Below are 24,085 nucleotides of genomic sequence, written 5' to 3' on the forward strand. Positions count from 1 at the left end.
CCTTTAGTTTGAGTGGAACTAATAGGAGGGAATTTAAATTAATTGATAATTAAATTACTAAATAATTAAAAATATTTACCATTAAATTACAGTTGTCATTTATGTTTCTGCATTAAGGTATCAGGCCCATGGCCAACTATACAATATGTATAAGACAAAACTACAAACTATAAAGGATAGAAATACAATAGTGACGCCATCAGTGTCATCGTGTTTTTGGTCAATAAAGTTCTGTCCGGTGTTTTTTTTCCCTCTCCCTTCTTCCCCCGGTGACGTCACAGCAGCAGCTGATGCACTGCCTCTTTAGCTGCTTCCCGTGAACCCGCCGCTCCTGCTTCTTCTCCGGCTGACACGCTTCTTCACAACCGGGATCCACTTCCACGCTCCACACAGACGCCATGTTCCACCGGGAGAGGAGCCCGCTGCTGTGGCTGCTCCTGCAGGCCGCGGTCGCCGCGACGTGGTGCTTCACCGACATGGAAGCGGGGCCTGGCGGCGCAGGTGTTGCGACGCAGCCCAACGGGGAGTACGGCTTCAAGATCGAGGGCAGGGCCGTGGTGCCCGGCGTGAAGACGCAGGACTGGGTGTCCACGGCCCGGGTCCTGGTGGAGGGAGAGGAGTTCGTCGGGTTCTTGAGGTAGGACACATCCCCCCACACACCGGCTAACTAGCTAGCCTGTTAGCGAGGCTAGATAGCTTTAGCATAGATAGCATTAGCATAGCTGTCGTTAGCCTGATGCTGCTTTTGGCAGATTGCAGCGTCAGACTGTCCAAACGACTCCACAGCTTAATACAAGCGGTACAAACTGGTGCCAACTGGGACAAGACTGGGATGAGGAGGTTCGTTCAATAGCTCCCAGCTGATCAGGAGTGGCATGCTAGGTGTCACCAAAACAAACCTGGTCCCCAGGGGATGTGTTGGTTGTGATGTGTCTGTGTGTGTGTTGTTGAGATGAATTTTTCACACTTAACATTCATGCTACATCTTGGACATGTGGTGTCTGTTCAGATAAAGTCGTTATACAAGGGTGGAAATACACAAATAAATCGTTAAAGGTTCAGTGTGCAAGATTTAGGTGGAAGGGATCTATTGGCAGACATTTAATATAAAATAATCCTAGTGATGTTGTTTTCACTAGTATGTTTCACTTAGATTGTATTTATTGTTTTAGTTAATCTAGAATGGCCCCTTTTTATATTAACATCAGGAGCGGGTCCTCTCTACGGAGGCCGCCATGTTTTTTACAGAAGCCCAGACTGGACAAACTAATCCCCTTTTTTGAGTTTTTATGACAATCGAAGGTTATCGCAGGTTCTCCCTCACGTTTGGAAGGTGAGGGTGAGGTGAGGGGGATTAAGCTGCAACACGCAACTTCACCACTAGATGTCACTAAGTCCTACACACTGAACCTTTAAACACAAGCGGGGGAAGTCAGCTCATCAGATACAGTTAGCTAAAGCTCATGCAGTCTGATATTAAGGTCATTCTACGAATCGTCTTTCTTCATAGTTTCACTGTTAAGGTATTTTAACTGTTTTCACGACTCTGGATTGAGTTGTTTAGTTGTTTGCCATCACTGCATGTTTATTTGATTCTTATGATCTATAAATCTAGTCTTGTATTTGAAGTCTTACTGTTGTCAATATCTCCATCAACACGTACTTCTTTACAGTGGCAGCTTTGTAGTAGTTATGGTTCCTCGACTTTCATCTCACTGCTGTGAACTTAATATTGACCAATTTCAACCTTTTATTATTCTTATGCTCTTGTGTTTGACTGATTTGTTTCCAGCCAACCGTCATGCCCTCATTGACTTGGATGGTGTAGACATATTAGACGTGATAAAGTGATAAAAACATCTGCTCGTGATGCGGAACAGCACAGCAGAATCTAAAGGTACAGCTGACTGAGCTCTGACCGGTCTGGAGAATAAACGTGTGTGTGAATTGTCTTGTTGCAGAACCGATGGAAGTTTTGCAGTGAATGACGTCCCTCCAGGATCTTACGTGGTGGAAATTGTTACCCCGAATTTTAGATTTGAACCAGTGCGTGTGGATATCACGTCCAAAGGCAAAATGAGGTAAGACCTTAATGTCCGGAGATGCCACAAACGTTTAATGTCGAGCCAGCCTCATATATTCATCCGTGTACTGTAAGTAAAGCATCTCGGTTCCACTTAAGAATCTGTGTGTCATTCCACAGGGCACGTCTTGTGAACTACATCAAGACATCAGAAGTAATTCGGCAGCCGTATCCTCTTCAGATCAGGGCCAGCGGCCCTCACAGCTACTTCATGAAGAGGGAGACCTGGGGCTGGACAGACTTCCTCATGAACCCCATGGTAAAAACATGATGGATATGTAAAACCTGCTTTGGTGAAAGGAGATATTGTTTTTATAAAGCGCAGCAGTTGGTTTTAAGGTTTGTAGAAGTCCAGAGTCATCGGTCCAGGAAATGCAGGGATTATTAAAACCGTCAATAATAATTATTGTGCTCTACATACTATTAACTTAATGACGCACACAGCCTCACCTTGAAGGTTTTCTTTTATTCCCTGCATTGAATAACCAAACACGCTGATGATATAATCATTCAAGGTGTTTCATGTAACTTGTTGTTCTGCGAGAGAGATGTGTTTTCTTCTTAAATCGTTAACCAGTCAAAGTATATGGCTTGTAAAGAAGAAATGGCTTGTCTTACAAAAAGAAATCATAAAACGATCATCCTCCACTGACACGTTCCTCCTTAATCAACTGGGTGGTTTGACAGTGAGAGTAGTTTCCTCCATGTCAGAATCACTTGTTTATGTTTAAATGTATTGTACTTGCTGCTCCTGCAGGTCATGATGATGGTTCTGCCCCTGCTGATCATTGTCTTGCTGCCTAAAGTGGTCAACACCAACGACCCAGAGATGAGAAAGGTAAAAAGAGTTATATCAGTTCATTGTGGAGTGTATTTGAATTTCATTGGATCCATCAGTAACGCAGAAGTTCCTTTTGTAATGTCAGCGGTCATTCACGTTTCACTGTTTTCTTCACAGGAAATGGAGCAGTCCATGAACATGCTGAACCCCAACCCTGAGCTTCCAGACGTCTCGGAGCTCATGACCAAGCTGTTCTCCGGCTCCAAGGGCTCCAGCAAGGCAAGCAGCAGCAGCAGCAGCAAGGGCACGAGGCCGGCTGTCAAGAGGAGGTAGTGCTGAGCCGTGCACGTCTCCTCAGATCAGCCCACAGAAGCACGAGTTCTGCCATGGAAGCGAGATTTTTAAGTGTCTATTGTACAGTTTTCTTTATTATTAGATGTTGATTTCTTTTATTTTATTGGAGACTGAGCACAAAAAAAAAATGTTTTTTTTTTCCGAATGGCACTGAGAAGTTTCTTAAAGTCTGTGAAAGCTGTAATTCTTCATTTGCTCTTTACTTTCAAGTGGCTCTATCACTCTTCCATCTTTTCTGTGCTAACCCTCCGTTGTGCATTTTTCCACAGCTGCTAATTCCACTAACTGAAAGAGAACATATATATACATACTCAGAGATTTTCATTTTTTGTTTTTTCTTCAGTAATTACGACTGTGAATGAAGATGAATTGAATTTGAGGACCGAGATATTCTTATTTAAAAACCCTAGATAATTAAATTGCAATGGTTATATAACAGCTTTGTTTTTATTTCTGACCGTCTTGTTTTGTTTGAAAGTCCCCACACGGCCTTCTCATTTTTTCGGACTTACAGGTGTAGAACTAACTTTACTGGCAGGTGAAGGAGTGATAAGAGCCGTGTGTTTGCTTTCAAGATCTTGAGTGTACTTGACTTTCAATAAATCAGACGGTGAAGACCACATTAAAGTCACAAACTGTGTCTGTAATAAATGTTTTCACGTCATCAGATCCTGATAAGAAAAAAAAACGACTTCATCTTCACGACTCGAGGTCAACTTCTTCAGCCTCTCTGCTTCAGTTGTCATGGCGATGGATCTTTTGACTTAGGACAAGCGTTATGGTTTTTATGTTTTTTTTACACTGGAGTGATTTTTTTTTTAACCGACAGGGAATCGGCTTCAGATGCTATGGACAAAATTATAACAGGCAATCTCCATGACAATTGAGCAAATCCACCATCCAATGCAATTGAAAGCAGAGCTCCAGGGTTAGGAGGAGTTTCATGCCTATTCTGATTTCAGTGTTAAAAACAAATCTAATAACGTTATTTTGACAGGTTAATAAAAATAACTAATAAATCTTGATATGGATCTCTTCCGTTTTGTTTTGTAACTTTTAAGTTTAAATGATTAAGAGACAGACCTTTTTAAAGTTGGTCTTTTCTTGTTGACAACTTGTATTTCTGCTCTAAAATAATGTATGTGAGTATCTGTCCAGCTGGTAGAAAGCCCAGGAATCAGCTAGTACAGTAAATAGACTTTGAGTTGAGGTTATTTCAAATGTCAAGAATCAGAGTTAAGTCCCCCACAAGGTCATTAGACAAATCTGAGGAGAACAAATTAACTAATAGAATAATTCAAAAAAGGCTTGTTTTGCTTATTTTTTTTAAATAATCAACAGTTCGGCCTCAGGCCTCCTAAAATCCTATAAATCGATTCTTCAGGTGCTGATTCAAATTAGAGGCTGAAGCCTGAATGAAGTTTTTCACACTAACTCGACCTCATTGGATTAAATTGAACAGAAAGTTTTGATCTAACACCTGGGACGAGGAATCACAAGCAAAGAAACTCAGTTTATACCATGTATATGATTTCTCCTTATTGTTTTTTAATATTAGAGAGGAAATTACAGATCTCTTCTTCCCTTGGCAACAGTCACGCTGTGTTCACGTCTCCTCCTCTGGCCTGTTCGTTTTACACATCAACTTTTGGAGTTGGATGGTGATTTTCTCAAAAGGAAGAATTTCAAAGTACAAAGTACAAAAAAAAAGGAGAATTATAACTCTGCCTTTTGAAATTGTGTTTCTTGGTTCATATCAGTACACACAGACTCACTTTCACAACATTTCACAGACGAACGAGGAGCACAGATTCCTCCACGAAGCCTCAGAGCAGAACCAAAGGCACAGGGTTAGATACATTTTGACATCACATCATAAACAACAGGAATGTGCAGTAGATTTACAACAGCATCACTCATCCATCCACAGGAGAGACACGGTGGTAATCCAGCTCCAGATACCTTTTTCTACACAGCAACGTGAATATTGAGGAGAGCAGAGGTGTGATCCACGGACACGCTCACATGTCATGTTACCACTGTGAAACTAGCCCTTGAGCCCTTGAGCACAAGATCAGACATCCATAGCAAGAAAGGAAAAATATTCACTTGACCACTTATATATATATATATATATAAATACTCTATATATACTAATCGATTTACATTTACCATTTGTGAACAGAATCTGTGAAACGTGTTCTTTATATTTTAAATTGTTTTAAATGTGTACGCCTACATGATGTCCTTTATATACAGTGCAAGTGAGCATTAGAATAAACTAGGATCGGGTGAGGTTCAAAGAACATGTTCAGAGACTTGTAAACAACATACATGTATATATATTGTTATACATAATTTAAAATAGATTCACAATGTGTAGATTAAATGTATGTTGTCCTGGGGGACAAAATCAACAGTCCTCATTCTGTGCAAAAATTAATTTTAATATATTTGAAGTGTGCACTTGTTCTTCTCTAAAATCCTCTTATAAGACCCAGCAGGTGTGGTTATAGCTAAAAGGTTCATATTGTAAATGTGTTAAGAACTTGGGTCAATTTATTGGTTATATCAGAAAGCAAATGGACTCAACAGGAACTAAAGGGAACGAAAAGACTCAAAGAATAAAGTGCTTATATAAGTGTTCACCTCCCCAGGAAACGTATTCAATATCTGTGATTAAATGAGATTAATTTTGTATGAATGTATATGTATATATAAATATATTGTATATTTGATTCCACACATTGTTCTTAGACCTAAATATCTGAACATGTTCTTTAAACTGAACCATTATAAGAATCTGTAACCACCTTCATCAGTTTTTTTTTTTATCTGTAATAATCTGGAGCAGCAGTTTTACGTGCTGCATCAGGCTCAGCACATTTTTCCACCAACATGTACTTCTAACACAAAAATCACATGCAGCACTTCATGCTGAACATGAACCACCAACTACAGTATATATCAAGAAACTCCACGTGGAGGCAAAAGTCTGGGACGAGGCTGCGGTGCCACATCAAGTCACTTTATTGTTGGCGTTTGGGTTTTGTCCGCACCAGTACAGCTTGTCCTCGCCTCTCCTCCTCCTCCTCCACTGGCAGAGCAGCAGCATGCGGAAGGTCTTCTGGAAGGTTTTGTTGCACAGGGCGTAGCACATGGGGTTGATGGTGCTGTTGACGTAGCACAGCCAGTAGCCCAGGTGCCACAGGGACATGGGGATGCACTCGGTGCAGAAGGTGGAGATGAGCACCATGATGTTGTACGGCGTCCACGTGAGGATGAAGGCCAGGAGGATGGCGCTGAGAGTCTGGGCCGCTTTCTTCTCCTTCACCAGCACCATCCTCTTCCTCTTGGTGATCTGGCTCTTCAGGACGGGGTCCATGGGTTTGGAGGTGGTGGAGGAGGCAGACGGGGAGGCGTGTGGGGCGGGCGGCTCTGTTTCCGGCAGGCAGGGGGCTGCAGGTGGGGGACTGCTCTTTTTACCCTTTGAGCCAGGTCTGAATTTATAAGCAATGCCCTTTTTGCTGTTCCTCTTTTGAGGAGAGGAGAAAAACTGATCTTCTGCATAATCAGTCACTTGCCCGTTCTTATTACTCTGCCCACTGCTTGGCTCTTTGAAAGACCCCTGTGGAGTCTCCAGTGAGGCGTGGTGCTCCTCCTCCTCAGATGAGGTGTAGCTGTTGAAGGAAGTGATCTGGTCGGCTTTGGCCCAGGCCTCGTCGGACCTGGTGGTCGTCTTGGTGGCGTTGCTTTGGTTGGATGAGGACCAGGAGGCCTGACTCCGGTCCCTCCTCTCTCGGGTGAAATGAAAGCAGGAGTGAATGAGAGTTTTCTGCGGTTTAATTCCTTCTGGAATATTTTCTGTCGCGAGGCCTTGCAGCTCCGCCAGGTCTTTGGTGCGTCTCTGCGTCTCCTTGTAGATCCTGCAGTACAGGATAGTCATCACAGAGACGGGGATGTAGAAAGCAGCGATGGCGGTTCCAAATGTGATCACAGGCTCGGTCAAAAACTGGATCTGACACTGTTCCTTAGGCACTTTTCTCTCTCCTACAAAGTACTGCCAGCACAGGATGGGTGGCGCCCAGAGGACGAAAGACACCATCCATGCGAGTCCGATCATGATGGCGGCTCTCTTTGGAGTCCTCTTCGCCCGGTAGGTCAGCGGCCTCGTGATGGAGAAGTACCTGTCGAAGCTGATGACGAGCAGGTTCATGACCGAAGCGTTGCTGGCCACATAGTCCACTGCAAGCCAGAGGTCACACGCCAGGTTCCCCAAGGACCAGTAACCCATCAGTATGTATGTGGTGTACAAGTTCATGGACAGCACGCCGATGATGAGGTCAGCGAACGCCAAACTCAGGAGGTAGTAGTTGTTCACAGTCTTCAGCTGGCTGTTCACTTTGAACGACAGCAGCACCAGCACGTTCCCAACGATAGTTATCAGGCTAACGATGGCCGACACCGTGGCGATGGCGATCACCTCCCAAACGCCGTGAGCTGTCATTCCGACGTGTGACGTGTTCCCGAAGGTGCTGTTCTCCATGCTGCTGTGTTTTCTGTGAGTGCCTCTGTGTAGAAATTGAAGTTTTCCTGAAATGAAGAAGTTAAAAAAAAACAGTAATGAGACAAAACTGCACACAATTATTATTACCCTATTATTATATCAGGATAAATCAGGGCTAGATAACAAGCACCTTCACATTTTTTTTATTTATGTATATTTTGTTGTATTTTTACCAACTTTACAATAATACAATACTAATATACATAGTAAAAAAAATTAATTGTTTAATTTAATGAATACATATAGAGCTGTGTCACATGAAAACCTGAACACATAAAAGCAGTAATATACACAGAATATATAAAAAATATATATTATAGAATACATATAATATAATAGGTAATATATAATAAAGGTTGTCGCGGAACCATATGAGAGGGACATTGTGTCCCAGGACCCATTTAAATGTAACACCAAGCCCACAACGCGACTACGAGGTGTCACATGCTTAAGTGTCCGGTCACAGCGATGGAGGGAAGAGTGATCAGGGGTAGGGGAGGCAGCGGGAGAAGAGGCGGCCGGGGCGGGCACGAGGGTGACAGTGCTGCCGGTGAACACCGGGGCAGAGGCCGGGGAGGTCACCAGCGGAGCCGGGGAAAGAGAGACCACTACCGCGGCGGTGGACGCTGGGGAAGCGGCCACGCAGCGGAGTCCCAGGACCGGGTGAGACAAGTTTGGGCGCACATCCGTTAACTCGCTGAACCAAACTGCTTTGAACATATAGTGAATTAAACAATCCACCTCGAAGTGAACTCGCTTTAATTTCCTGGAATATTTTTTTAAACTAAGAAGTTCCTCCTCTTCCATTCGGCCTCGGTTCAGTTCGTCTATCAGCCGGTGTTAAAGCTCAATCTCACCAAACCATCCCCAGAGAGGACAGGGCTGGTTCAGACTGCTGCGCTAAACCCATGCAGAAATAGAGTTAAGTCTCGTGGACAACCTGAAAACAAACTTTATGACGAGCAATGTTTGGGGGCAGGTGCTGGAGCCAATAAAGCCCCCCCCCTCTCAGATATTCATATAAATAAAGTTGTATACACTGGTGCATCTTTAAATTGCACATGAGCATGTTTAATACAATGTATTTATATATATATATATAAGGTATGTATAGTAGCCTATGTACACCATGAGCACAGGATAACACACTGCAGTAACCTGGTTCAGACCAAAGAGGGTTTGTCAACGCAAATGTGAGAGGAACTGAACTTACACACACACACACACACACACACACACACACACACACACACACACACACACATTGTGCACATGATAAACTTCAATCATAATGTGTAGGGGTTAGATCTCGCAGATTGAAACCTTCCTGGAGGATCATCATCGTCTCCTACAGCACGTAAACACTAAACACAATCTTGGATGTGACACGAGAGGGCGCTTCTTAATTTCCATCAGGCAGTTGATGCACCTGCCGCACTAGGAGGGACACAATGGGGGTCCTGTGATTGCAATCACACAAATTCCGTTCGGTTCATAGGGGGCTCTGTGATTGCAATCATAAAAACGTCCTTTGGTGCATCCATAGCTACCAGGTGGTCTTTGATGGTATTGTGGAGCATGGTTTTTATCTTGTTGAGCTTCGACAGGGCACCATTTACAAAATGAAAAGAAAAGAAAGAAAGAGAGAATGAAACCACAGCTTTGTCAGACTTGCACAATTTTCCCATGACAACCTAATTAACAAGGTTTTTTTTGCAGTTATCTTACAAAACAGGATGAAAACTGTGATGCAGACACATTTAGTGAGTTCGGTCTTGGTTCCACTGTCTATTCTCCACCATACACTGGGACATGCCTTCTACCTTGACCCTTTGGTTAGACTTCCTCACTACCCATGAATAAGTGTTTGATATTTACTTTTTAATGTGAGAGGAAACTTGTTCATTGGGTTAAATCTTCAGTCAAAGGAGCGTTTCAGAGTGTGTAGAAAGGAGTTCTGAACGTTGAAGGCCTTTGCTTCTCTTCCCTTTGTCCCAACATAACATCCGTTAGAGTAGAAGACAATTTGAGTAAGCTTAAGATTTTATTGTTTTGGCTTCTAAATGGTTTAAATTAGCCTTTTGACTAAATACTCAGATTCACCCAGAGCAGATAAGAGACAGTGTGGGTGGGGTTGTAAGTTAAATTTATCCAAACTTTTTACTCTCTTTATACCTCTTCACCGGCTTTACCCGAAGCATAAATAAGATTATAAACAATCAATATTTCCTATATGATTCAGAATCAGTCCCACCCATAGACTTTATATAATAATGTACGGCATGACTGCTTCCCAATAGTGAAGCCGAAGAGTCTTGATCGCCCCCTGGTGGCTAGCTGATTATAGTTAATAAACGCTGCTCTGCCATGTTAGCAGATGGGCAATCTCTACAAACAGAATTTTTAAATGTGAATACGTAGATGCAGGACAAGATTTTGCCCCTAAAATACTGGCCTTTACCCCCAGATGCAAATTCGTTGGGTTATGAAGAGGAAGAGGACATGCATTGTCCGTCTTAATATAAAGTCTATGGTCCCATCGTTCTCTTAAATTTGCAGCACAATGCATTTTATTCAATCAGATCCAGGGTCAAGTTGCAACCAGACAAAATACACCTCGTCTGTACCCTTCGTTCCTCATAGAAATGCATGAGTAGTGAAATTTGGTGCGACTCCACCTGTTGGATAGACGATATGAAAAGTAGCTGTGGTGTGTAATTTTTAAGTGATTTGAGTCACATGTTGCTCATCGTGTGTGCTCCCATGTTCTCCTTCAGGGTCAAGATGAAGGAGTCGACTTCGAGGAGGACGGTAACAGGCGGGAGGTTTTCTCCAGGAGGAAACTGGAGACAAACTGGGATCGATACGAGGAGTCGGAGAGACAGGAACCCGAGGACGACACGCCCTCCCAGAGAGGAGTAGACTACCACGTCCTGCTGGAGTCGGCAGGTAAGACGTGGACATGAGGAGCGGGGAGTGGTTGGGTTTGTTTTGGCGACCACACCTGTTCCGCTCGTTCAGGAGGAGTCAGGTGACGGCTGTGGTCTTTCCAGAACAACCAAATAGTCCTAAGCACCGAGAGAGATTTCTCTATCAGTAAGATAATTATAAAATCCACTGGATTAAAAGAACAGCACAAGCATTTTATTCATTTTGTTTTGACTTGTGTATTAGCCACAATGAAAATACACTCTGTCAAGCACTCCACTGTACTTTGCTGAAGTTCTCTCTATATCCTAATTGGTTCAAAGGAATCGTCTGTGGTCATACTGGACTTTAATTGCGCTGTCTGTGTGGACACTGCTGTCAGATGGCTGCGGAGTAGATGCTTGTTTGTCCTTGTTTGCTCACTTCAGCCTCAGTGGTCAGTGTTTGGCTGCCTGGGCTCCGCGGTCTCATCCTCGTTCCTGTGTTTATATTTCTTCCTCCCAAAGGAGCGAGAGAGCTCATTGTGGCTTATTAGAGCCGAGCTGGAGATTCTCAGAGCCTTGATGTCTGATATGTACATTAAACTCACGTCTAGTTGAGTTAAAGCAACACCATGTAACGTTTGCTGAGCAACAGCGCCCTCTGCAGTCTCTTGTGGTGATTTAATGCTGGTTAAGTGGTTTTTCATTTAGAGGAAAAACAAAACCTATCAATGTGTTCACAGGAGCTCTGACTGTGTACCCATGGTAGTACCCATGATCCCCTGCTTCCCAAACCAGAACAACTGCAGTAACTAATCAAAGTTTCCTAGCTGTATATTGACCATAAACCTAAGTTTTTAATGAGCTCTATGTCTTTTTAACTGATCTACAGTTCAGCTTTACTCTTGAACTTGCTGGTTCTAATTTTTTTTTTAATTCAAGCTGTGCTCATCAGTCAGTTAAAGCCTGAATCGTACCTGCTTGTTAAAGTTACATAGAGTAATAACAGACATTCAGGGTTAGGAGTGGGAAAGAAGGAGGAAACCTTCTCCCTGTTCAAAGTCGAGCATCCTGTATCTATAGTGAACAATCTGACCAGTATAAAAAGTCTCTCCCTAATAAATACAGGCCATATTTTAGCTTGGGTACATTTGTTAAACTTTCTGTTTTTTGCATTCTCTTATTAGTCTTTATTTTCTGCACTGTGTTTGCAGAGTTTATTGAGAGAACCCAAGTTAAAGCTGGGGTCAAGGTAAATGGTTTTTGAATCTGACTGTGGTGCAGTTCCTCTACCTTAGTGTTTTTGTTACAGGAACAAATTTCACTTCTCTTTGTTTCCCCTTCACCCAGTGTCCTCTCATCATGGCTGAGTAGGTTTCATAACATACTGCTGCAGGTAGCGGAGTTCATCATGTTTGGTGGAGACATCTAAAAAGATCCAGTGATCAAACATTGGAATGATAAAAAAATCATAAGGATTGATTGTGACTTAGATGCTTTATAGTAACCGGGGTCAATAAAATTCCTCCATTAATGTGGAGGTGCTTGAGTTTCCTTTAATCCCAAATAGATGTGGCATATGAATGAGATGCTACTTTCTATGCACATTTTATTTATTTAATTTTCAATTGTCTAACTGTGAATTAGTCAGAAAAACATTTTTAGTTTATGAAACCAGTTTGATTCACACTTCCAATGAGTTAATTTAATTTAACTATAAATAATCATTTAAAGTTAATCCAACACTATTAAATACAATGTCATATTAAGAAAGGAAGCACTTTATAATATATATATATTAACCCCGGATGAGGGTTTTATGGCGCTAACTGTGTATTTTTCTCAGGCCATTAGAGAGTGTTGCAGCGCCGCGTTGTCGCTCCTGCTCTCCTGTAGTGTAAATGCCAAAGGTGCTCTTGTGAGTTGTTTGACTCCCATCTCTCGTCTCTGTGTTTTGCCCACATTGTCAGGTTAGTCATGCCGCTCTGTCGAGGATACTTAATTACACGTGGGAGGCGATGCTTTTGAGAGTCGTTTTTCTGGCCAATTAACGTAGCCATGAAATCAAGAATTTTGCCACGGAAACCTCCCTTTGCCTCCTGGCTAAAGTTCTCACACATTGTTTCCCTTTGTGGAGCTTATGTCATCATCGCTTCTTGTATCCAAGGTGCTGAAGTGCTCTGTTTGTTTTATTGGCAGGATCAGGGCAGAATGTACAGGTCAGAGGTATACACAGGTGCTATGTATTTCAGGCTACAGATGGCCCACAGCAGTGTTTTCTCAACCTTTTGCGATGTATCTCTTCAAGTCTTATGAGATTGAAAATCCCGGAGCACAGAGGTCGAGAGCTTTACCTGCAGTGTGGCGGAGGCGGCAGGTGTGAGACACGTTATGAGCTGTTTTTTTTTACTGCGTTTTAATCAGAATGTTTGTCCAACATGTCAAACTCTTATCTGCTCTCTGTCACAACAGGATGCTTCATCTAATAATGTTGCCATCCTGTGATTTTCAGAGCCGAGCACACAGGGAACAGCCAAACAGTGTTTATATATGTGAGTGGGTGGTGATCTTTTTTTTATTATCTCACCTGACATTTAGGTTGAAAGAGCTTTGTAAGACAGAGAGTGTGCACCTCTTTGAGAGATGATCCTCAGAAATGAAACCATCTATGAGTCAATTAAAAAAAGATCCATCTATAGTTCAGTTAATTAATGTTTACTTGTTCCAGCTCCTCTAATGTATACATTTGCTGTTTTTCTTTGTTTTCAACAATAGGAAATCAAACGTATTAGCTTTTTGGTTTCTAGGGTTTTGTTCTCACATTTTACAGACCAAAACTGTCATTTAGTCTAAATTAAAATAATCATAGTTGCACAATCAATAACGCAGCTCCACTTCGCCCCGTTGTAAAGATATGAAGTTTAAAATATCCCAGATACAGGTGCCGCCCTCTTGCACTTCAACATAATTTTAAGCCAAATCAAGGCATTTCAACCCGTTTTTATATCCTCAAATTACTAATGAAAAACCAAACTTTCCAGAAAAATTAACAAACATCAATGTGATAAGATCTTCCATGTCCCATCCACTAACATGGAGGAGGCAGGGTTTATGATATGCACTGCACCAATCCACCAAAGGACAATCAAAGAGGATTTGGCTTCACTCTTGGGGACCTGTCATGTCGTCCATCTTTATATATACAGTCCATGTTTGCACTATAACGTGTGTTAGTGAGATGTGTGTTGAACAGAGGTTCAGTGTGTTGTCTTTCTAACAAGAACAAACTGAAGCTTTGAGTTTTTGGCAACGTAAGTGGTGGAATGAAGCCTGAACAAAAAAGTAAAAATATATTAAATACACATTTAAAACCAGCCTGGTTCAAGACCTCTGAATCGAAGCCCACATCCGATTCCTTCTTTTAACAGGTGTCAAAATGCGGAAGTAAAGGATGATTTAATAACTCTGAGAAAACACCTGTATCAAAGCCCATCAACTGGGCAAATGTCATATTATTAATTGAGATCGGGATGTGACCAAAATGTAATAAATCGATTGAGGACGACAATTACATATATTTGTCATAACGGCATCTAGTATATAGCATCTAGTATATATCGGCCAATATATACGTTTCAGGATTGTCAGTATCCTTATTGGCCGGGCTCTACTTGTTACTCACAACTGTTCTCCAGTAAATTGGGGTCATATCTCTCCAGAAACAAGCAGCTGCTGCCTCCTTCCTTCTCATGACCCGTCATGTCGTGTCTCAAGCCGAAACCCTCTGCAGCACTTTTGCTTATGACTCTGTATTTATATTAATTGCTGGTTTTACTGATAGAAAGCATCTTATTACTTCCTCCACCAGTGGCACTAATAACACTGCGGCCCACGCTCACCACTCCATTCATTCAAACATTTGACCTGAACCTGTCGCTGTTGTTTATAGTATCTCCATTTGTAAAACTTTGCATAGTTTATATTTCATTTAGACTTTTTCTGAAGCCAAAGTGCATCGGGGGGGGTGGGGGGGGGGTATTAAAGCACGAGATCTATGCAGACGTGAAGCTTTTCCAGTCAGTCTATTTAAATACATGTAATTGAGTTGTTTGGATACACAGGGGCTGACAGTCTGTTTGCAAACGCTTCATTGAAAGCTCTACTGTACTCTGTGTGATTAGGAAAGATGGAGCCTGACGGGGCAATTATATATAAACAGACTGTTTGATTTGAATCGAAGGTCAGGTTGATTCCTGTTGTTTCGTGGCCTCGTGGGTGAATATCACGGCCCCACCGCTTGTCCAAACAACCGCAAGTGCTTTTAGCATTCATGTGATTTGATTGACTCCTGATTACATCGTCTTTTCCGCTCAGCACACACAGATTCACTGTGTCGGTGGGAGAGGACGCAGCCTGTGGCTTCCAGGCCGAGGCCACTTGTAAAGGATGAGACCTTGGCGCCTTTTGATACTTCACATGTTTCAGAATCATTTTTTAAAACCTGCTCTTTGTGCAGAAACGTCGAGATCATCAGTCGATAAGAACCAGGAATGTTTTTCTTTTGAAACCCGAGCGTGTATTGATTGAATTTCGTTGCCATTGAGCCCAGAGGAAAGAATCACTGCTTTTTGTCGGGTCTCAGTCGTGTGCATTGTTGGGGGCTGATTGGGCTGTTGCTAGGTGGTAATGATCACACGGTGCAATTCCTTTGTTCTGTGGATGTGTCCAAGACGGAGAGCGGGGGGTGCGGGGTGTGGGGGGGGGGGGGCTTGTTGGGCAGTTATTTACATCCTAACATGGCCATCTATCTGTACACATTATCACAAGGATCAATCCTCCCTCCCCCGCAGCCGTAGTTTACCCGGGCTGCTAATGGGCACCTATCAAGCCTCAATCATAATGAGACAAAGGCAAATCGCATTAGAGCTCCAGTGATTCGACTAACCTGACTGACAAACACAAGGACTTTTTCCTAACTGAGATGAATTTTCCCAATCATTCCATTAATTTGTATGTTCCGGTGATGTTATGGATACTTGATGAGCCACGCAGACGGGAGGAGACTGGCGTCAAAGCAGAGGAATGAGGCCGCTCGTGTTCCGTCTGGTCGGCGGACATGGGGAAACAAGGCGTCACAGGAGATTGGCTGGTTTCATTGTGATCACGCCAGTGGAGGTCGGCTAAATAAAGCAGCAGGTGGAACACAGACACTTGACTGGGATCGTCCCACAGAGTGGTCGACCCACTTCCAGCCTGAAATACCGGGACCCTTGTTTGAGCACCGCTGTGTTAACATAAGAGGGTTCAGCTCAGGTCTGCAGTTATTTTTAACGTCTGGTAAAAGCTAGAGAAACTTCCTGGTTAAATTACCGTCAGAAAATATATATTTTTAAATGGACATTATATGTCTCAGTAGTATCAAAGTATGAAACCTCAAAATATTCTACTACAAGTTCGAGGGAAGGAATAGAAAAGCAGCAAATCCTCACATTTCAAGAGCTTGAACAAATGTATTTTTTAAAACTTGTTTTGCTCCATAAATGACGTATAACAGTTTTTATGGATTTTCAAAATGACTCCTGCAGCAGCCTGTTGTGCCCTCTGTTGGTTGTTTGTATTTATATTTAGTTATTCCAGAGCTGAGGCATGATTCAACGGTCCAAATCCCAATCATATCCAGTTTATACAACAGAGCTGCCATTAATAAATGGAAAGAATGCTAATCTGTCAATGTGTTGGTTGTTATTCAAGTGGAAATGCCAAACAATTGATGATTCCAGGCCTCTTAAAATCTAAATGAGACTTTTCACTTCTCATAGACTGTGATGGAGAGTTTATAATGTTTTCTGTATTAAGGCCAAACGATTACTTTCATAATAACTGGCAAATAAATAGATAAAAATGAATGTTTGATGCAGCAGTTGCAAGAGAGCAGAATATTTAAACTAGAACAAGTAAGTTTTTGCCATTTTCTTTATCATAAATAATCTTCTGACTATTTTTGTTTGTAGTTTCAGCTCAAATAGATTTTTGTTTGTTGTTGTTTCAAACCTCCGAGTGTCGGGATGCCAATCATCCGACTTGTCATCCCCATGGTTTTTAATGATGCCTTGAATCAAATCATCCTCACTCCCTGTTACGCCCACTTTTGTTTCTTCCCGGAGTAAAGAATAAACACAACAACACTCCTACACAGCTGTCCTTCAAACACGCAAACACACATCCAAACATATCTAAGTTTCTGGGATCCATTTAATGACCTGTTCTGAGTGTGAACTGTAAAAGCTCTGCTGACAGCTGATGAACCCCAGCACTTGTTCCATGATTCATTAGTAACTCAGGCGGCACATTCGCTCCATTAAATGTTTATAATGCTAGAATTTATAATAAGGCTTCGCCGAACGCCACGTCGTGTCAGTTGTCAGCTGCTCCTTAGAACTGTTTAATTTCCTGCCATAATATCCACATCAAACAGAATCCTTACTCACCCCTGTATGGATCTGACAAAACACCACCCTCCAGCATAAATGGGTGTTTAGCCGGCTCTTTGATTCGCCGATTGTCTCCCTTTACTCCTTCTTCAGTCCTGCAGAGTTGTCTCAGTTTCCTTCTCCCTGTGTCGTCCTCGGCTTTGTGCGTCTTCCCTCGTCTCTGTGTCCCCCTCACGCAGCTTCACACCTTCCCTCGCTGGCTGCCTCTTCCCCTCCCCTGCTCCCTCTCGCCGACTTTTTCCCTCTGCGCTCCTCTCTCCAATGAGGTGAAAAACACACTTGTCAAATACAGGTAGGTCCTCACACTGTCTCTCATCCTCACCAGTTGCCAAGTGCTCGGCGCCTCGATGCAAACAAGTTATTCAGCCTCGTCGGTGCGGTGGCTCCGGAGCGGTCCGGCTCTCTTGCCGAGATGAGACGGTGAAGGCAGCAGCTGTTCAGTGTCAGTGTCCATGTGACGGAGTAGCTCAAGGAGCCTCGGAGGGCGACGCTCACACCTCTTTCATGGAAGGGCGAATTACTGGAATCGGCTTCTCGGTCGCCTCCCTGATAATGAAGTGAGGATCTCGGTTCCTTTTTTTTTTCACCGACGACAAATATCTGAGCTCAGCATCATCGGAGGAATCAAAGGAGGCAGCAAACCTTGAAGTTTCTCACTTTCTCTGCAAAGTTTTGAGCAGCTGGACTGGCAAAGAAAACCCAGCAAAGCTTCTTTCATCCTCAGCCCCGCGCAGGTTGAATGACTTTCTGTCTCCTAGTGGGATTCTACTCACTGCGGATGAAAAGGCTTCTTGAATTCACGCTGCACAAACATCCTCGCCGACACGCGGATTCAACCGCCAGCCACGTTTCAGAAGAAATTCCCACAATGCCGGAAGCCTCACTCACGCTGCATCTGAGCGCCGAGCAACATGTAAGAGGAGGGAGGCAGAGGTGAAGAGGTGGAGGAGTAGGACGAAGCAGGGGTTTGAGGGAGGAGGAGCCAGAGGAGGAGGAGGAGGAGTCCACGTGGATGTCGGCAGCACTTTTTCCAGACGTTGCCGACTGTTTGCCTTTGCATCGCTTACAGCTGCAAGTCTTCATCCGAACTCCCGGCTCCTCAAACAGACGCACACGTCTCACTACACGGTGAATGCCCCCCCATGCGTTTGACCATGTGCCCTCTATAAAAGCAGGGTGAGTGACTATTGAAGCAGTGGTGACTGGTAGAGGTTTTTTCATTCTTCTGGCATTATCGACTCTATCCTCTTGTCAGCTGTGCTTCTCACTGTGTGCTTCCTTCTTCTGGTTTGACCTCCTGGGAGCTCACATATTTAGCTGCTTGCTTCCCTTTGAGCTAAAAAAAACTATCTTGCTTAGATGTGGAAATGTAAATTCAGCAGACATGAAAGACGTGTAATTTTTCTTATATGAAAATCAGGTTATCTACACGTCGTTTCTTCAAAAAACAGAAGACATGTCCTTTAAACTTTTTACCTGCCTATGAGGGTTTTTTCATCCCTGTCTATTATTCCTTAGTTGGTTTGATGTTTGTCTGCAGGATTGTAAAAAGTTCTAATTTAACTTGTTGAACCCTAAAGAATTCCTGAAAAAGAAAGTGGAGGGCCAGTCAAGAAACATTTAGTCCTTAGCTAATTCTCCACTTGCTTCAGTGCTTGTGATTCCTGGCTGCAGTTGGTGAAATGCACCTTTTCAGCCTCTTGCTGTAAAGGCATCAAAACATATTTCTCAGGATATGATTCAGGAGGATTCTAGAAATCGGCTGACCGCTCGTTGGACTCACAAGCAGCTGTCCACTCCAGAAAGAGGAGCCTGGTGACTGCTGCTGTTGACGCAATGTGACTAACACATTGCCTTGTTGCGTCATGTTGCATGCTATCTGCACCCACAATGCTTTTAACGACAGGGAGCCTCAGTCAGGTTCGCAGCAACGAGGAAGACGTATGTTTACACCTTTACTGCGTCTTCCACTCTCCAACACAGGAAATTGCACTCAACGGAAATGCAGTCGGTAGCAATACTGCACAGATTACAGTACAGCAGACCAGATTTGCAATATTTTGTATACAGTTGTCGGCAGCGAGGAGGATCTCCAAAACGAGGCTTTAGAAATTATGATCTTTCAAACTTAATGAAAACCAGCGACAGACAGAAATGTCCGAGCTGCTGTGGAAGCTCTGATAAAAGCCTGGTGTTTATTTAAACCCGTCTGTGAACAACTAGTGATGCTGTCGGGCTTATGCTGTTGACTAGTGGATGAGAATAGACATGGGGTGTGAAACTGGACAGACTCCATTGGTTTGTATCATAGGCTGTATATAAAAGGTGGACGCTAAAATAATCTTGATCACCCCCTGGTGGCTTGCTGCAGTATCCGTAAGAACCCTGGCATCCTCCATGTTAGTGGATGGGGCATGGACCCAACTACAAAGTCTAAGAACACGTACACAATGTTTTCTCAAAGATGTTTTTAGCCAATTTCATTTTGATCACAGAGATATTTGTTCACACTTGTTCCCGCAGACCACTTAGCTAACTATTGATTATTAGTACAATATAATACCAACTAGGATATGAGGAATGTGTGATGTCTCCATCAGGGAGTTTGTGTAATGATGACACAGATGTACGCTATTGCTTGATTTCCGTAGATTGGACAAAATCCAGGGCTCCCACCTACACATTTGGCCCCAGTGATACCAGCACTGTGCCACGGCACTGTTAACCAGCACTTTTATTGTGAATTAGTCAATTTATAACAGTTTTTATTGATGTAGCACGAAATATAGAATCTTTTTTTTCCAAGTTTTTTTCTAGGATTCTGCTTTATGATGGGATGATTGTGGATTTCTCTACTTTAGTTACTGCTGCTGTGGTGCAGCAGGTTTCCATGATCCATTCTTCCTAAAGGCTTATTAATATTATTTGGCCTTTACGGGTGACATCTTCATTAAAGTATCACAACTCAACTTCCCACCTTTTTACCAAGCGTCAACAGACAAATTACAAGTAACAGGTGAAAAATTGCCCTAAATCCTACATTTATGTATCAGTGAAATCCCTGTCTACTGTCAAAATATTGATAATGTGGGTTACCATTGATTTTAGCGCGCACAGATGATATACTGTGTGTAATTGTGTCGGTGCTACATTGTCAAAAAACCCTTTTTAAATCCCAAAAGCTGAGCCAATTATTTGAGAGAAAGGAAAGAAAAAAACCCGTATTAGTCATTTAATCATGTGCTTCTCTGCCTCAATTAAAGATAATTGCTCTGTGTGCTTCACACCTCCCACACTGTGTTGCTTGCCTTGTGGTAAATAACAATAGCAGTGCTGATAGTAATGGCACATAGAGCTTTCCAGCTTCCTGAACGTTGGGTTGTCATCCTGCTCCCTCAGCACATTTTTTTTTTTTTTTGTTGCATCCAGCAGCGACTCAGGCTGTTAATTAGCTGTGAGCAACCAAATGTTGCATCAGTCAAATTTATTCAAACAAACAAACCAAACAGTGGCCACACAATTCTCTGTCAACAGCTGGCGTCCGCTAACCTAAGTGGACCCTTGAGGTAGAATTTGAATGGGTCATAACTACTTAAGCCCTCTTATGTCCACATTATAAAGCCCTGTGAGGCAAAGTGTGATATGTGAATATGAGCTATATACATATATAATTGGATTGGTTGATTTATACGTTTCTCTGAAATCACTGGATTTTGTAATTAGGGATGAAAAGCATTCGGTAGACACTTTAGCTTTTGTCATGGTGCTGCCTTCAGCCGGCTTCATAACTCTGGGTTGAGCGTCTGCCTATGAATGGGAACATGACCTCGGTCCGCGAGGGAAACAAAGATGAATGTGAGTCATTACAGCTCCAATAGAAACGCACACAAAGTTGACTGTGTGGCGATTGTGCCTCGAAGCTTCTTCTTCTTCTTCTGTCTCTTTGAATTCATCCAACAGCTCTTGCTTTTCACGTTTACTTTGTCGTTTAGTCATCGCTGTTAATCGATGGACACCTTCTTATCTCTGTGTGTGATGAACCTGTCTTTAGCTCATGAAACACACCGATGCTTCACTGACTCAAAATCGATTCTACATTAGTGTCGGTAATATTTTAAAACTCTCAATTTACGTCCTGTAGATATCGTCTTCAAATGGCACCTGTGAGTGACAGAGTCAATATTAGTTTGTGAAACAGCCACCCAGCCGCTCACATTGACTCCGGTTGTTGATTTTCTTGCTGCCTGTCATTTGCTGGATCTCTCCCAAATTGTTGGGTTTTATTTTCTTTGATTGCAGAATTACAGTCAAACAGTTTGGGCCAATATTCGGAGTAAACATCTCAGTGCACAATTTTCTTCCGGTGTTCAACACAGTTTTATTAAGAGTGATTTGTCTCTTGTCTGAAATGTGCAATGCTCTGAGGTCAAGAACCTGATTTTAGCTTTTCATAAATGCAGTATATTATTGGTACAAGTACGAAGTTGGTGCAATACAAAAATGTACAACAACAGAACATTTCTTTATATATTTCCACAGAGGACGTGGTGTTTATGCTCCTGTCCACTTGTTTCCTTGTTTCTCAGGATTAGAGAGAAACCACTGAACAGGTTTCCACAAAACTGGTTGGAACAATTGCACAGAAGAAGAAACCCATTACATTTCTGTGCGGATTTAGATTATTTCCTTCAGTTTCTCTAACATTGCGAGATAGAGCCTCAGCCTTGGCGGCGGTTTGCTCTCTGCGAGCATCCATCTAGTTTTAGTTGTGTACTGAAATGTGCCAGAGAATGTGTGTTGGTGTTGTCGTTCTGCAGAAGCGGAGCCAAGTTCATTTTGTTGTGCTTGGCGAATGTGTGTTTTTGTACCAGATAAGTGTTGGGTTAAAAAGTGATTTGAATATTTTTTTTTTAATCAGAGACTGTGTCACCCCCGCAGAGCACCGACAACTTTCTAATTGCTCTGCTCGGTGCATATTTTCATATTTTAAGAATTTATAAGAAAAGTTGGTTTACAGTATTTATTTATTTAATCTCGTGGAAGTACAGAGTTAGGTTGCAGCCTATAAAATGTGATAATTTTCTGACCTTTCCAGTTCCAGCTGACCGTTAATCCACCATCTTGAGGTTTTAGAAGGTTGTTTGGGCTAAACGAGCTGTTTGAAGACATGACTCTGAACTCTGGGAAGTTAATTAACAGATTAACCGATACTGAAAATGATTGCTAGAGTCCCAATTAAGGCCAGAACACAGCAGAGGTCTGAAGGGGTTGGGCACACATCCACTACAGTGGCTGTTTTGCCAGTGGAAATAACTCATGAAGTTGTCTGTGTGTAGCCACCGGGAGTGAGACCCTGTGCTGTGTTTGTGTAAGTGTGTCTTTACAGAGTGCAGGTGGCCGTGTGTGTGTGTTATCATGATTCACTCAGACAGTTATGAGCGTCTTCTGATGACTTTACCACCAGAACAGAGGAACTTGGGATTTCTGGAGGGGATAAATCAGGCGCTGTGGATATGTTGTTTGGATCTTTACTGCCGTGTCTTGTCACATTTCACTCGCTCATGTGTTCAAAGCATTGAAACGTTTGTGCATCCGGGCAGTTTGGTGCTTATTTAAGACGATGCGCACGTCTTTATTTAGCCGGCAGTGGGTGCGTTGTTCTCATCTTCCTGTGGCCTTTTGAGAGCCTCTTTGCAAAGACACAGAAAAACACTGGTAATACTTTGCCTGTGTGAAAAGATCCTCCTATTTCAGAAATTCACATACATCCCATCGTATTGATCAGAGGTTTATCAATGTCTCGGGAATCGTTCAGCTGAAGCAGCGAGTGTTACCCATGTGTAAGCCACTCATTTAACACGTTGACCTCGTTTTTAATCAATACCAGCTCTTTACCAGGCTAATGTAATGGCCGAGGCTCCTCACGTCTTTTTAATGAGGGACCCAGATGTCCCAGCACTCTCGGACTGGTGCTCATTCCAGCCACAGGAACCAGTGTCAGGAGGATGCATGTGAGCCTGAAGCTCTGTCCCGCTCTCACCTGATCAGTCAGATGTTTAGCCTCCCTGTCATGTCTCTGTTAGTGCGAGAGCTGGACGCTGTCAGACGTTGTTCTATGAAAGTGGAGTTAATATTAGAATCCGACTGATACAGATTTCTGCGGCAGATGCTCTTAGTGGGAAACATTTCCAAATGCCAATTTATGGGCCAACATATTATATTCAGTAGTTTTTGCCTTTTTCCTGCTTTCAAACCATCCATCTAGATGAAACTCCACCTGCTGGGCGAAGGTAATTGGCCGAGTTTAGCGTGACCAGAAAAACGGTTTAAAAACTTGGATTAAAGTTGAAATGTGTTTCATGGTCCGCCCACTCAGCCCCCTGTTGCACACAGTGGGGGGGTGTTTGGTGAGTCCTCTCGGCCAGTCAGTCCTGTTTTCCGTTAACTGTGTCACACACGTCAGTTTGTGCTGTGTCTAATTATTTCTTAATTTACTCGTCACTGCTGTCGTGTCAGGTTTGTTTTGAATGCCCAGCGGCTGCCCGACCCAATCGGGAGTGAGGCTCTGCTCCTCTCAGAGGTTATGATGCAGTGGACATGAAGACCAGACATCTCCGGGGGGATGAAGATGCTGTTTTGGTTATTTATTTCATTATCAGTTTATTAAGTCTAATGCAATAATATTGTATTTTCATGCAGGTTGTAATGTTCAGTTTCTGTTTCAGAGAGGTGATGATTTATCTGTTTAAATCCTTTCAGAGGCTTTTGTCTGTTTAGCTGTTTATGGCCTCATACTGACACATCTACTAACTAATTAACTGAGTGTGTGCGATTCAGCTCAACTATATAAACAAAAATAATTACTGAATAAATGCACCAACACATAACAACCTGTTCACT

General features: G+C 42.7%; 2 protein-coding genes across 2 annotated transcripts; one reads left to right on the plus strand and one right to left on the minus strand.

The window, feature by feature from the left end:
* Positions 1 to 262: 262 nt before the first annotated feature.
* Positions 263 to 3,853, plus strand: emc7b (ER membrane protein complex subunit 7b). Its single transcript, XM_053445158.1, has 5 exons — positions 263 to 637; positions 1,962 to 2,081; positions 2,204 to 2,342; positions 2,841 to 2,921; positions 3,042 to 3,853. Exons 1-5 carry the CDS (start codon positions 399 to 401, stop codon positions 3,195 to 3,197), a joined length of 735 nt encoding a protein of 244 aa, XP_053301133.1. The 5' UTR covers positions 263 to 398; the 3' UTR covers positions 3,198 to 3,853.
* A 2,384-nt stretch (positions 3,854 to 6,237) lies between these two features.
* Positions 6,238 to 7,764, minus strand: LOC128460118 (muscarinic acetylcholine receptor M5-like). The gene has a single exon (XM_053445159.1). It carries the CDS (start codon positions 7,762 to 7,764, stop codon positions 6,238 to 6,240), a length of 1,527 nt encoding a protein of 508 aa, XP_053301134.1.
* Positions 7,765 to 24,085: the final 16,321 nt, after the last annotated feature.

The sequence above is a fragment of the Pleuronectes platessa genome, chromosome 17 (genome assembly GCF_947347685.1).
Source record: "Pleuronectes platessa chromosome 17, fPlePla1.1, whole genome shotgun sequence".
NCBI classification, from domain to species: domain Eukaryota; kingdom Metazoa; phylum Chordata; class Actinopteri; order Pleuronectiformes; family Pleuronectidae; genus Pleuronectes; species Pleuronectes platessa.

Excerpts from the sequence above, each read along its gene's own strand:
- emc7b (XM_053445158.1), top strand. The coding sequence starts at position 399 with ATGTTCCACCGGGAGAGGAGCCCGCTGCTGTGGCTGCTCCTGCAGGCC. Across the intron at positions 638-1,961 it reads GAGTTCGTCGGGTTCTTGAG|AACCGATGGAAGTTTTGCAG; the intron begins GTAGGACACATC and ends GTCTTGTTGCAG. Across the intron at positions 2,922-3,041 it reads ACGACCCAGAGATGAGAAAG|GAAATGGAGCAGTCCATGAA; the intron begins GTAAAAAGAGTT and ends TTTTCTTCACAG.
- LOC128460118 (XM_053445159.1), bottom strand. The coding sequence starts at position 7,764 with ATGGAGAACAGCACCTTCGGGAACACGTCACACGTCGGAATGACAGCT.